We start from the raw sequence: 15,720 nt of genomic DNA, 5'->3' as shown, positions 1-15,720 counted from the left end.
AATGATGGCCAACTAGGCCATCTTCTGCTACATATGCAACTAGAGACACGAGCTCTGAGGGTACTGGTTAGTTCATATTGTTGTTCCACCTATAGGGTTTCAGACCCCTTCAGCTCCTTGGATACTTTCTCTAGCTCCTCCATTGGGGGCCCTGTGTTCCATCCTATAGATGACTGTGAGCATCCACTTCTGTATTTGCCAGGCACTGGCCTAGCCTCACACGAGACAGCTATATCAGGATCCCTTCAGCAAAATCTTGCTGGCATATGCAATAGTGTCTGGGTTTGGTGGCTGATTATGGGATGGATCCCCAGGTGGGGCAGTCTCTGGATGGTCTATCCTTTCATCTCAGCTCTAAACTTTGTCTCTGTAACTCCTTCCATGGGTATTTTTTCCCTATTCTAAGGAGGAATGAAGTATCCATATGTTGGTCTTTCTTCTTCTTGATTTTCTTGTGTTTTGCAAATTGTATTTTGGGTATTCTAAGTTTCTGGGCTATATCCACTTATCAGTGAGTGCATATCAAAGTGACTTCTTTTGTGATTGGGTTACCTCACTCAGGATGATATCTTCCAGATAAATCCATTTGCCCAAGAATATCATAAATTCATTGTTTTTAATAGCTGAGTAGTACTCCATTGTGTAAATGTACCACATTTTCTGTATCCATTCCTCTGTTGAGGGACATCTGGCTTCTTTCCTGCATCTGGCTATTATAAATAAGGCTGCTATGAACATAGTGGGGCATGTGAAGGTGTTTTCTTGATGAGAGTTTGGTTTACATTGAGAAACTGCTGAGAAACTATGGAGTCTACTCTCAGGCTTGTTTCCCTCAGCCAAGAGCTAATCTGAGGCCTCTTAATGAATATTATTTTAGAGCTTCACACATGTTAAAGTAGTCTCCAGTTTTGAAATCTAGAAGTGTGAAAAAGAAGAAAGTTGTTGCCTTATCATTGCCAGTTCCTTGTAGCATATATATGCTTTTATAGAAAATTTATGATTTTTGGAAAATGGAGACAGAAAAGCCAGAGACTGATAAAGATGAAAGTAACCAATTATTTACCTACTTAGTGCCTTTGTCATCATGCTAAAAGTTTACATCTTTTAGATTATCTATAGCTTCCATTATTAAGGCGATTGCTAGGATATTCACCCCGTCCTTTAACCTTTTCTGGATCTTTGTGTCTTTGTGAAGCCTTCGATTGAGGGGATCTTAAGAGCTTATATAAGCACACTCAAATAGGTATTGCTTTGTAAGGAGATTTTCATCAGCAATATGGCACATATAATACTTTAATGATTAATAAGAATATTTTAAAATTACTTTTCTTTGCCAGGTGTGGTGTCCACACTTTTAATCCCAGCACTTGGGAAGCCAAGATAGGTGAATAACTAGCTGTTAGTTCAAGGCCAGCCTCATCAACATTTCAAGTTCCATGCCAACCAAGGCTACATAGAGAGACCCTATCTCAAAAACATTTCTTTTCAAAGCAAAGGTCAATTTTTGGATATGACTATCCGTTATTCTTTGAGTACAAATTCACTTTATAGAGAAAATATAGATTCTTTTGAGTTTTCAAATTAGAGAAGAACCAGCTGTTCCAAGGGCTTCACAGCCTCTCTCCTCTCCAGAACTTTTTTTTTTGTCTTGTGTAAAATGTTTCTGTCCATTTCTTTCAGAAAATGTGTTTGCCTTTCCCAAAGATGACCATGTTTCTTTGACAATCATACCCCTGTACATTTTTCTTTGTAATTTTAATATTAGAAAAAGGACAGATACATGGAGGGTATTTGTAAGATTATATGTGAGAATTTTCTTTATTTTATTGTGGAACTTTAAAATGCATCTATAACAAACCTATCTTCACATTCCATCAACAGTATATGAATAAGGAAATACATTTTATGAAGAAAGGCTTCTGAGGAGAAAATTATACTGTTTCCCAGCTATTTTCACTAGGCTTTAGTTTCCTTATTTATAAAATGGAAATATTAGTAGTTCTTGCCTCCACAGAGCTGATGGGAACATTACATGAGATAACATATATGAAGAGTTTCAGCCACTGCCAGGCATGGAGAAAGCTTAATGAATGTTTGATGATGGTCATGACAGTGATGAAGGATTTTGAGTCTCAAAAAGTTGGATTGTAGCATTTCATCATAGCGTTTTGTGATAAGAAATCAGATCACATAATCAACCAAGGATATTTGAATTTGCTAGTGGAAAGGAAATTCACTTCTTTTCATTTAATGGATGCCAGGTATTCTTATTCAGGTGTCACGGTGGGGAGACTATGCATATACTGTCACACCTTGTGCCTCTGCCTTGATAGGATTATTCTCCTTGTACCTTTTGAAAGTCTGGCACAACATTTAGTATTGTGCAGTGAATGAAGTTGACTTTCTACAGAATTTATTAATCAAAAAAATCAAATTTTCATGAGAAATTGTATTAGCAGAAAAGATTTAGGCTTTATAAATGTTGAGAATTCATTTATTTTTAACTAAAATTGTCCCTTGGTATTTATAGAGGATTGGTTTCAGAACTTCCTGTGAAAACCAAGATCTGGAAATACTTAAGTGAAGTGTTGTTTTCATATACCTTATTCATATTCTCCTGTGTGCTTTAAATAATATATAGATTGCTTATAATATCTGGCATATGTAAATGCTATCTAAATAATTGCTATATTTTTTATTGAGGGAATAATAATAATAAAGACATCTCTACATGCTAAGTATAGCTTTTTATAAAATACTTTTTATCTGTAGTTGGTTGGATCTGCAGATTGAGAACCTGAGGAACCACTAAAGGATTTAAATTTGTAGATTGTGCCTTATAATCGACCTAATCTTTCTTGTTTTTCTAAGAGTCCACCGACTATTTACCCCTGTTTTGCTTAGCATAGTATGTGTTACACAGTAAAGTGAAATAAATGGTTTCTAAATATCAAGCTGTCTTGGCATTACAAGCTTTAATACTAAGCCGAAAAAAACAACTTGAGTTAATAAAGAGAGTTTATGAGGCTGGAACTTCACACTTCAAAATCTACACAAAGCAGAACTCTAACAAGTTAGGGAAAGGATTCATGGTCTTTATAACAGGAAACATCTGTTTGGCATGTTGCCTTGGGGAAGAGAATCCACATTCCATTCTCTTGTGTACTTGGTTTATCATGAACTACAGGATCAAATCTTCCAAGAGTATATGATTAGCCAAGGTCAAATCACAAACTCATAGCTGGGCTAGATCAGGAGTTGGGCAGAAGAATCTAAGCCACCAACCTATTTTAATGGCATCTGGGACCATGCTCCTTACATAATAATAATTACACAGAGGAGGGGGTGTCAGTTTTGCAAATGGAAATCAGGGTACATCTAGAAAATAAAAATGGATGTTAAACATTTAAACTGGTAAATGCCTATTGTTCCACACTGCAGAAGTCTGATTCTTTACACTAAACATAATAGTCTTGGCAGTGTTCATTTAATCTGTGTAAACCGTTAAAGCTTGATCTGAGACCTGCGTTGTGTGTATCTAAAGATGGTCTTCCATTTAATCACTCATATATGATCACCGTTCCAGGAAGATTTAATAAGAATGTTATGGTTTCAGCATTTACACTAAAATGAGTTTTATCTTTATTTACTTATTTGTTCAAGTAAGTAAAAAAATGAGTCAAAAATCTATAATTTCCTATAAACTAAAACAGCTAACACAACATTGGGGAAAATTTTAGTGTTTCTGTTAAAATTAAGCTTGTTTAAGTGAAATATATTTAATTTCCTTCAAAGGGAATGTTTTTGGTATGGTAGAAGATCCATTTGCTTTTAAAATGGTTTAGGTGGGAGTTGGAGGATGGCTCAGCAGATACAGTGTTTTCTGTAAATGGTTTAGGTGGGAGTTGGAGGATGGCTCAGCAGATACAGTGTTTTCTGTGCAAGCATGATGATCTAAGAACATAGCACCAGTGCTCTTGTAAAAAGCCATCCACAGTTAGTATGTGACTGTGATTTCAGGCTATGAGTGCAAAAGCAGACAGATCCTAGAGCCAGTCTGGTCAAACTAGTGATCTTCACATTCAGTAACAGAATCTGTCTCAAGAAAATAAGGTGGAGAGCATCACAGAAGATAGCTAAAGTTGACCTGACCTCCATGTGTGTCCACACAGGCAATTCTGCCTGTGCATATTTGTGGCTACACCAACCGTACCTTATGTCTCTTCCCTCCTTCCCTCCCTCCCTCCTCTCTCCCCCTCTCCACTGTCTCTGTCTCTCTCACTCTCACACACATATACATACAAAGAAATGGTTTATATTAATTGGTTTAATTTTTTTTTTTTTTTTACTTTTTTTTGTAGTCTTAGGGGTGGAATACGGGCCTGGTATATGCTAAATAAACACTCTACCATTGACACCTCAGCACTCTTCTCCCTCATTTTTAAAATTAATTTAATTAATTACTTTACATCCCAAATTGAGCTTCTCCTCTCCCCTCCCAGTCCCTGCCTCTCTGCTCCCCTCTCCCACAACCTCCAGTCCTCACTTTCTTCCTCAGAAAAGAAAAGGGCAGGGTTCCCATGGATATCAATCTGCCCTGGCATATCAAGTTTCAATAGGACTAGGTGCAACTTCTAGTGTGGTTAGACAAGGCAGCCCAGTTAGGAGAAAGGAATCCAAAGACAGGCATCAGAGTCCGAGACTGCTCGTGCTCCTGCTCCTGCTCCTGCTCCTGTTGTTAGGAGTCCCACCTGAAGACCAAGGTGCACAACTGGTATATATGTACAGAGGGGCCTAAATATGCCCCTTGTATGCTTTCTGGTCGACAGCTCAGTCTCTGTGGGCCCCTATGGTTCCAGGTTAGTTGATTCTGTAGGTTTCCTTCTTACTTTTAAGACAGACTCTCACTAAGTTGCCCAGGCTGTCTTTGTACTTGGAATCTTCCTGCCTCAGTTTCCTGAGTTTATGGGATTACAGACCTGCATCACAGCCTGGTTCTGGTAGTTTTAGAATGCCATGTAACTTAAGTATTATCCATTTCAAATAGATTACCTTTACTTTATTCCAGGGGAAAACTTACCCATTCCGTGGTGCATTTCCACCTGTGTGGAACCCCTTGGCATATTTGGATTACAACAACCTGTGGAGGACAATGGATGATATGGGAAAAGAGGTAAAATGTGGGTTTGGTTTGCACATAGCATATTGCTGAAGAATGAAACTAATTAATATCCTTTCAAGGTACAAGGGACATTGCTGATTTGCACTGATGCATGCCCTTTCCAAAATATGCAGCAACTCTGCAACAGCCAGGATTTCCACTTGACAGATGGAGACAATGAATACCAAGTGTTTATATAATTTACTCAAAACCATGCAGTAAGGGAACTAGAATTCAAAACCACTCTAGCTTATACTACTGCATGTGTGCCTTCTTCTGTATACCTCTGAGTGTGTCTGTGTGTCTCTGTGTGTGTATGTATGTGTGTGTATATATATACATATACATATATATATATGACACATTTCTGCCAAATATCTATTTACAGTTATATATCTACAATGCCACTTTAAATAGTAAAGGAAGGAAGGACTTTCTGCTTCAGAGTTTATTTATTCTCAGGCTCTATAGCATTACTCTCAAATTTTAGTTGGGAGCCTAAAATGACTGTGATCTTACAATAATAATATCGATATTCATAATGATCATCACCATCCCAATTACAAATAAATTTATACATGTTATAATTATGATCACTATTACTACTGTTGTTGACAATAAATAGCATTAAGGTGTGAACTCCAGATTCATCTCACCTCTTTATAGACTTGCAAGCCAATTACAGAGACCAAGAAACAAGTTTTTAAAGGTTCACATAAAGGCTTCCCCGAAAAGAGAGGTAGAGCAGTGGTTATTGTTCTCTTCACTCATGAGTGTTTCATTGCAGATCCCTGTTGATGCACCATGGCAAGCAAGACATGCTGAGGAATGGGACAAGATAACCATGAAAGATCTCATTGATAAAATCTGTTGGACAAAGTATATCTGACTACTTACAATCTTATTTTTAAAATCTTCCCCTCTAATCCTTTGTAGACTGTCTTGAGTAGTAGTGCTGTTTTTAGTGACTTACAAGGAAAGTTAAGAAATATAATAATCTTTTTAATTATAGCAGGTTTGAGCAACAAAATGAATAAAAACTTAAGAAAGTATGTGCATAGAGTAGATCACCGTTGGACAAAAGGGTCATTGAGGTTGCCTACAAAGGCAGTTTGTAAACATATTTTTTTTAAAAAAAATCAATCCCATAGGCTAGAGAGATGACTCAGGGGTTAAGAGTAGTTATCAAGAGGCCATGAGTTTAGATCCCAGTCCCCACATTAGAGAGCTTACAAATGCCTATAACTCAAGCACCAGGGGGATCTGACCCTCTGTTTGGTTTGCAAGGACTCCCAACAAATGTGGCATGTGTACATGCCCCTTCCCCATATTAAAAATTAAATAAAACAAATTTTAAAAAATAATTTCCATATAGATGTAGATATGAAACTAATCAGGGTGAATGAAAATATAAACCATATAATGATTTTAATTAAGATTTATTATTAGCACTGTAACAGTTTACTACTACAGTCATGACTCAATGATATGGATACTTTTTAAGAATTATAGTATTAGTCAATTTCATTGATAAATATTCCAGAGTATATATGAACTAAGATGACTAATATGGCTGTATAGTCTTATGGAACTACTATATATATATATTTCAGTCATAGCAAAAATGCTATATGGGATATGCTTATATTTACTTTTCCTGTATTTGAATCAACACATATAATATTTACATACTTGTTAGCATATATTTATTCTAGGCGTACTATATGAAGACACTGTTAGATACTGGCTAAGGAATGGTGGTGAATTTATTAGTATTTAGCTTCTTCCCTCATGTAGTCTATATTCTTCTATCAGGCAAGATGAACACTGAACACATAATTACATAGTGCTAGCAGAGTACCTAACAAAGGGAATCTTAGTTGGTCTAAAAATAGAAAAATCATTCCCTGGTACAGCTTATGTTAAGCTGGGTAGCTAGACTAACCATATTGGCAAGTTTCAGATTCAATTAAGAGATACTGCCTCAATAAATGAAGTAGAGAGAAATCAACGAAAATACTTGTGTTTGACCTTTGCCCCTTGCATGGAGATGAGTTCACACACATGTCAAAACATGTATATGCACATACACCACACACTTATATGCCAAAACAACAACAAACACAATGTATAATAGTGCTGAAGGGGGAAGGACAGGACTATAAGAGTGGTGGGAGAACATGTTCTTGGTGGCCAAAGGGGTGAGATGGTATCTTCTAGGTATAGGCCAAGGTTGGGGTAAGCTAACGTAGTAATAGAAATATCTTTCAGTAATAAGCTATAGCAATATTTGAGAGTCAGGAAAAGATAGATAGCATTAGATGCTAACTTCCAGGACAATTCAGAGGGCCAAGGGTGGGGAGACAAACATAGATAAATTAGGGACATGGTATTTCCTATGAATGATCCAAGAAACATGATAACTTATAAGAATTACCAAAGAAGCATGAGGAAAGAGGATGTTTGAAGGAATTGTTCTGGATCAGCATCTTTCAGGAATCGAATATTGCTAGAAAAGGAGAGAGTAAAATGGAGATGTAGTTGGGATATTAGGAAATACTTAGAAGAGGGTGGAGAAGATAATGTTAAGGAATTATGCTTCTATGAGTAACCAAGATAGATGTGGAGAGGTTCAGACCTATGAGTGATGTCAAGGAATAGGAATCTTCTAAGCAGAGAAAATAAGAAGTAACTTTTGGAAATGGCTTGAGAAGGGAAGAAAATTGGCACACTTGAACAAGTGAGTGATCAGTTTGGTGGGTGCATAGAGCAAGTAGTGTGTGGGGTAGTTGAAGTCATAGGTTAAGCATCCTGTGGTACATCTATAATATTGTCTATATTCAATGTTTGAGATGTTGCTCTATTTTAGACCATTGAAGAATTTTAAATTTGTTTTATGTTGTTGTTTTTAAACTTTTTTTGTTTTTAGTTTAGTTTTGTTTTGGTTATTCTTGATTCTGTGAAACAGTGTTTCATTGTGCAGACTAGCATGGTCTCTAACTTGCTATCCTCTTTCTTTTGCCTACTGCATGCTGAAATTCCAGGCCTTATTACCATGCTTAGCTTACCACTGAAGTATTGTTAAAGTACTCATTGTGTTTAGCATGGCAGAGGATATTAAAGGTGATGTAGGGTGATAATACAGGGAGATCACCACTTTCTCTGTGTAAGATATTGTACAGTAGCATGGACCAGAGTGGAGTCAGAAGAGATGGGAATGTGAGGAAAGTCTTTAAAATAGGTTAGAAGTATGCCTAGTTAGTATAGTTAGGTAGTATCAAGGATATTGAATCTTTAGATAGACTATTTTGGAGCTAAACCATACTTCTTAATAGCAGAAGAAAAGTTTTTTTTTTTTTTTCTCAAAAGTTAACAAATGCTTTCCTATGGATGCTGAGACCATGAGGTTTTGATTGTCTTGTCTTGTCTTGTTTTGTTTGCCAAAATAGCAGAAATAGTTTCTACTTGTACTATATTACACTTTGTAATGGTGCATTCCTCTGACTTCTGTATATATTGTCTATTATGTTGTTATTGACGTGTATGTGGCTGGTGTATACATTTCATAGTATGTATGTGCCATGTATGAAGGTCAGAGGATAACTCTCAGGAGTTGGTTATCTGCTTCTTTCTACATGTATTGACATGTGATTTTCACTCTTATTCTGTGAACAGAACTGCTCGGGAATTTGCTTATCTTTTTGTGAACATTAATGTGACTTCTGAGCCTCATGAGGTATCTGCCCTGTGGTTCTTGTGGTATGTGAGGCAGTGTGGAGGTACCTCTCGGATATTCTCAGTCACCAATGGCGGCCAGGTATACATTGTCTGTTCTGAAACTAACTTGCCCAGAACCATCCTTCCTAATTCCTTCGTTGTTTCTAATCATTTATGGTAGTATAAAATGATCTAAATATGTCTGGAAATTTTCTCATTTTTTCTTTATTCCTGTGAAGTTCATTGCTAAAGAATATTGCATTTTGAATTAATTATATCTTAAGAATTAAGTTCCTTCCCTTAAAATGTAGGAAAATGAAGCTATTTATATCAAAGTAGCTAAACTACTAAAAATAAGTTAATTTCCAAGAAAATTATAGTGCTTATAAAATTAGTATACTTAAAATTATCTTGGTTCTTTACCACTTGTTTCTCACAGGTATTTTTTCATGTTAACTAATGTAAAATGGAAATTACTCTTCTAATTCACACAAGTAATTTGTGTCCACCTTTTTAATAGTAAGTTGTGTAGTTTGGATTTTATAATTTAGCTGTTACTTGCAATTTTTTTTGCTTATATATTACTTCCATTACCAATGAGTAGGCATATTTAACTCATTGACTAAATATTTAATAAATTAACAGCAAAGCCAAAATATTAAATTCCCAATTCCTTAGATCCTAACATTCATTGCAAAGATGTATCTCCCTTATTCAAAGAAAATATGCCTTATTTAGGAATGTTATGCCCGAGTGAGATGAGGTTAATTAATTAATTGCAGTTTAACTTTAGTTTATGCTGTGTTACTTGAGTCCCAGAATTTTAAGTACATTTTATGAATTTAGACTTTGTCTTCAAAGTAAATTAGTGTTCTTTGGAGATCATCAGAAGTCCCCAAGTTGTTCTTGTGATGTGTAGAGTTATTGCTCATTGGACCCTTGGTTTTTACAAATATAGGACTTTTGCATTTTAAAAATGTGTACATACTCAGTATTATTTCTTTAATTCATATTTTACTTTCTGAAGTATCCTACTAATAGGTTATTTATATCTTTCATTTGGAGGGGGACAAAATACTTCTAAATAAAAACCCTATATGACCTTTTAGAAAGTAGAGTTCAGATTTTGCACTCAAGCTATTATCACAATATCTTTCAAAAGACATTAACATTTATCCTTTTATAATTTAATTTTAAATACACAGAAAAGTAGATAGTGAACAAATAAAACTAGTCCACCTTTTCTGTTTGTTTGTTTAGTATACTAGAGTTCAAGGCACCTATTTGGAAACATAGTAAGATTCTGTATTAAATTATTACAGTTTCTTCAGAAAGGATGTATCATAAATTTAAGTCTGAACCACTCTGTGATCATTTTCATAAAGAGCTCCGGTGGTTTCACTAAACACCAGTTTTAAAAGTTGCTGCTTGTCTACTCATAAATGGGATATTGCAACTGTCAGTTGTGGTCTGTCCCTGCTTTACTGACATACATTTCTAATCACTCAAAGAATCATCTGCAATGGGCTAAAAATATTTCCTTGGTTGTAACCAAATATGCTGTATTCAGCACTTTTCTCTTAGATTATTCTTAAACAATATCTATGCTGAGAAATAGCATATTACAGAGGGCTGAATACTTCTGATCCATAGTGATGCTCAAGAGAAATACTTGACAGTGTTTTAAGGAATAAACAGATACTTAGCTGTCAATATTCTGCCTTGAAAATGAAATTTGCACTTAGTTTTGAGAAGAAGATATTCAAAAGCTTAAATTCATGTTCATAGGACCTGATTTGGCTATTTTTGATAGTGTATTGCTAACTCTAATAGCACCCTGAACCTGTTCTCTTAGACTCACATTATCTATAATATAGTATTTTCTATATCCTTACCTGCTCAGATATGTAACTCCATAGGGAGTTAGCAACCACGGCCCCTAGGATCAACTATATAGTTGTTTCACCTTCCCAGAGCTCCTTGTGTATACCATACTCATAGACATTTGAAGTTCGCAGACTTGCTATTTGCATGTGGTCAGGGCACCATTGGCATAGAGAACATTTTCTTCTGTTTTCTGATTTTATATGCTAGTAATGGCTTTTCCTTGCTAGAACCTGTGCTGAGAATAATTGAGGTACCTTGGTTCTGTCCTAATGATTCTTCCCTCAATTGGATATACCAAGGATAGAGGCCTGGTGTTGACATTCTTGGAGATTACTAATTGATGGCAAATGTTCCACCACTCTCCTTTTGTAACTTTTCTTTTGTGCCTACTTTCTCTAATAGGAACGGAAATTTGTAGGTGGATCTGGACAAATAAGTGAACAGATAATGGCCCTCCTTGGGGATAAAGTGAAGCTGAGCTCTCCTGTTACTTATATTGACCAAACAGATGACAACATCATTATAGAAACATTGAATCATGAGCACTATGAGGTAATCTATTATAGACAAAAGAGTTTATGGTAAATAGGTGTTATGCCATTTGTACTTTCTAATTGTATGTAATCTAATCTGTAGTTTAATTAAATATAGCATATATCTACTTTTAAGTTTTCCAGATTGACTGACTTGGTTTACTTACTGTCCTAGTTTGCTTTTCTGTTGCTGTGATAAACACCATGTCCAAAATCGAGTTCAGGAAGTAAGGGTTTATTTGGCTTACAGGTCCTGATCACAGTCTATCACTGAGGGAAGTCATTGCAAGAATTCAAACAGGAGCAGAGGCAGGAATCGTACAGGAGTTCTGCTAATTGGCCTGCTACCAGTTTGCTTTCTTTTATTACTCAGGACCACCTGCACAAAGGTGGCACCATCCATAATGGGCTGGATAGTCACATATCAATCATTAATTATGAAAATGCTGTGGCTGGAGAGATGGCTCAGATAGCTTAAGAGCACTGGCTGTTCTTCTGAAGGTCCTGAGTTCAAATCCCAGCAACCACATGGTGGCTCACAACCATCTGTAATGAGATCTGACGCACTCTTCTGGTGCATCTGAAGACAGCTACAGTGTAGTTAGATATAATAATAAATAAATCTTTAAAAAAAAGAAAATGCTACACATGCCAGTCTAATGGAGGCAATCCCTCCATTGCAGCCCCCTTTTCCAAGCTAACTCTAACTATGTCAAGTTGACAAAACTAACCAGCCCATCTACCTGTTCTATTTTGTTGCTTCACAGTGGATTGATTTCGGTATTTTTTTTTTCCTTAAATGATGCTTCATAACTTCTGCAAAGGCTATATACCTCATGTTTCAGGTAATATTTTGCATATTATATTTCAGTGCAAATATGTAATTAGTGCCATTCCACCGGTTTTGACTGCCAAGATCCACTTTAAACCAGAGCTTCCACCTGAGAGAAACCAATTAATTCAGCGTCTTCCAATGGGGGCTGTCATCAAGTGCATGGTGTATTACAAGGAAGCCTTCTGGAAGAAAAAGGGTAGGTTCTCGTATTTGTGTTTAAACTATTAAGTACAAAACCACATTTTGAGAATATTGAATAGAATATGCTGAATACAAAAAGATAAATGTATTCAAATTTGTAGAGAAGTTATTAATCTGTTTCTAAAATTTCACAAAATGGCCTCAAGAGAGATTGACAATGGGAGGAAAAGTTGCAAACAAGTGGTGGGTATATCAGCTATGGGGCCACTGTCATTCGTCTTCCTACTTATTCATCAGAAGCAGAATGAGACCAAGGGGCCCAGTAACTGGGGCCCTGAAGTAAGCTGTTTCTGAACTTCACCAGCTTATTGGCACTGGTATCTTAGCATAAAATGATAATAAGGTTTTATGATAAATGCTTATCAGGGTGTTGTGAACATTAAATGAAATAGGGTTTAGAATATAGATGCTTTCCAGATACACTTCCAGCTCATATTCAATGGAGTCCTTTTTACAACTTCAAGGGATAATGGAAGTGAATCCTTTCAGCATGTCCCATCTCATTTTCCATGTGTTCCTGCATGGAAGATCATTTTACCATTTTCCTTATCTTACCATTTTGTCATGCATAAGTCATAGCCCTTTAGAAAAAATGATAGACATGGGCCATTTTCCACATAAGGAATAGACATTTTTTTGTATAGTCCTGTGTGTCTTTAACAAAAGGGCCTAGAGGTGGAACAAAGACTAATAGCTTAAGATTTTTATTCCTCCTTAGTAATACAGTTTATGTACATCCTATATATGTGTGTATCTCTAATGTTGGTTTCAATCTCTTAATTAATTTTCTCCTGCTTAAGACTATTGTGGCTGCATGATAATTGAAGATGAGGAGGCTCCAATTTCAATCACTCTGGATGACACTAAACCAGATGGGTCACTGCCTGCCATCATGGGGTAAGTTGGAGCTGCAGTTTCCAATTTGTTTTGGTATAGGTGCTAGCAAAGGACATTGCTTTATATAGGTACAAGCAATGATAACTGTAAACTATATCATGTTTCCATGTATTAAAATATCTATAGCAATGTTTTTGTGTGTGTCACAAGAATGCTGGAAAACTGCTAAACTTGACACCATTTTTAACTTGTGCTCACCTATGTATTTCTTCTATAAAGCTTACATGCTGAGGGATCAAGCAGCTAGACAGACAGTCAGATGGATGGATGGACAGTATGATAGCATTGTCTAGCGGCAGAAAGTCCACAGTCACTCTGGAAAGAGAAGCACTTCATCCTGTAAAACCTTCTAAATACAGTGTCTCTGGACTTGATCTACTTTCCAAATACTTCCTGCATACCAAGTAATAGTGTCAATATAAGATGAGACAGGGAATAAGTTGCCTATGGTTATTGTTCACCAGCAATGCTTCTTTTATCTTTTTAAGTGCATAGATAGTACCAACAGCCTACTGGGAACTAGTACTCCAGAGAAGGAAATGGGCTCTCACAAAGGAAATGCTAAGGAGGGACACACCTTCCTAGTTGCTTACTTTTGTCCTTATAAAAAAATCCTATACACACAAAAAGCCTTTTATTGTATTGCATCATTACAAAAGAGCACATGTTACTAGCAGTCAAGTGACTTTTAGAGACCAGTGGTTTCTGGTTTTGCTTTCTGAAAAATGCAGGTGTCCTTCCTGAAGAGGTAAGTCGGCTCAATAAAACATCACATCATGCCATTTTTAGAAAGTTACAGAGAAAGGGGCCAAACACATGATCCAAGGAACGTTGGAAGCCGGCTCTGCCTGGGTTGCTGATAAAATGTTTTATAACTAATTCTCTGACTATAATGTAAGCAATTGCACTACATTCCTGAGGCAGGCAGGAGCTTAAAATATAATGTCCATAGCAGCAGAATATCCTCTTCATTTTTAGCCCCACTGAGTAAGACAAGATCCAGGTACTTAAGCCAAATTGACAAAAACAGATGAAAGTACAACTCTCAGAATGTCATGACAGTCAGTTCAGTTATACATGGATAGATGCACATTGCTATTCTTGCCTTGTGCACCACTGGAGTTGCTTTGGCTTTATAACAAACATGTGTTGGCACCCTTCCAGGTATTAATGGAATTATTTGGGAAATTTCTAGAAAGAGATATATTTATTATTTTATCTTATAACTAAAAAGGTATATATGGGTGGAAAATGTTTCAGTACGTATCTACTTTGTGGAATGATCAAACCAAGTTTATTAGCATATCATTTACCTCATATGGTAATTTCTTTGTAGTAAGAGCATTGAAAATCTTGTTTAGATACTTTAAAATATGCAGTAAATTAATATTGACTGTGCCTACTCTACTGTACAGTAGATCACCAGAACTTATTCCTCTAGTTTAACTGGTATTTTATATTTATGGGAGGCCAGACTATATACCTTTTCCAGATGTGATGCAGGAGAGCTCTCTGCCTGACTTCCTTTTACCTGAAAGCAAGGCAGAGATTTAAAAAGGCAAAAGGCCTCTTTTTGTCCTCCCCTGTATCTCACTTATGTTAAGAGGTAGGTTTCTTTTACTGGAAATAGCACTGTATTAACTTAGAGCCAGAGTCAGAGGAAGCTTTGAGCTGACCTCCAAAAGTAACCTCCTATACATTTGCCTTCTCATGGTTTCTCATCTTCATAAGATTAAAACTGCTTTTCTTTGTTTCTATAATATGTTGTTCTTTGTTGGAAAAGCAAATAATCCAGACTAACCATCTCTGGGTTACTGTTTACCAGTGTGTCTCCCAAAGGTCAAACATTGTAAAGGACAATAAACTTGCTCATTTTTCTTTTGTAAATCTCGTTTGTTATTATTAGTACAACTATTTGAGAATTGTGGGGTTGAGAAGAATTAATTTTTGCTTTATCACTGTTGTTGACCAGCTACTCTTGTTGTATTAGGGCAGTAGCCTCCCTTCTCCCCTTTTTTGTATGTACAACACTGGTATTGAGCCTAGCGCCTGATATATGCTAGGCAAAGGTCTACTGTGTTTTCCTATGGATAATTTTAACATAGAGTCTCACTAAATTACTCAGTAGCAAAATTGGCTTTAAACTTTACTGCATTAGATTCCTGAGAAGCTGCAGTTACAGAACTGTACTACTGGGCCCAACTAGATAGCTTTCCCTCCCCTCCTCTCCTTGCCTTCTCTTCTTCCCTGCCTCCTCCCTTCTTTTCTTTTCTTTTCTTTTCTTTTCTTTTCTTTTCTTTTCTTTTCTTTTCTTTTCTTTTCTTTTCTTTCCTTTCCTTTCCTTTTCCTTTTCCTTTTCCTTTTCCTTTTCCTTTCCTTTTTTCTTTCTCTCTTTCTTCTTCTTCTTCTTCTTCTTCTTCTTCTTCTTCTTCTTCTTCTTCTTCTTCTTCTTCTTCTTCTTCTTCTTCTTCTTCTTCTCTCTCTCCCTC

General features: G+C 36.2%; 1 protein-coding gene across 1 annotated transcript in view; it reads left to right on the top strand.

Moving 5' to 3' along the window:
* LOC110286552 (amine oxidase [flavin-containing] A) overlaps nt 1–15,720 on the top strand; it is a 67,313-nt gene that overhangs the window by 39,444 nt on the left and 12,149 nt on the right. The window contains exons 4-9 of the mRNA XM_021152962.3: nt 5,069–5,173; nt 5,949–6,040; nt 8,837–8,978; nt 11,168–11,317; nt 12,170–12,329; nt 13,135–13,231. Coding sequence (XP_021008621.3) covers nt 5,069–5,173; nt 5,949–6,040; nt 8,837–8,978; nt 11,168–11,317; nt 12,170–12,329; nt 13,135–13,231 — 746 coding nt within the window. The remainder of the gene's footprint in view (nt 1–5,068; nt 5,174–5,948; nt 6,041–8,836; nt 8,979–11,167; nt 11,318–12,169; nt 12,330–13,134; nt 13,232–15,720) is intronic.

Source organism: Mus caroli, unplaced genomic scaffold (genome assembly GCF_978045245.1).
Source record: "Mus caroli unplaced genomic scaffold, Mus_caroli_1 scaffold_5, whole genome shotgun sequence".
Classification (NCBI taxonomy): domain Eukaryota; kingdom Metazoa; phylum Chordata; class Mammalia; order Rodentia; family Muridae; genus Mus; species Mus caroli.
Note: the sequence above shows the minus strand (reverse complement) of the source record. Positions and strands in the feature narration are given on the sequence as shown.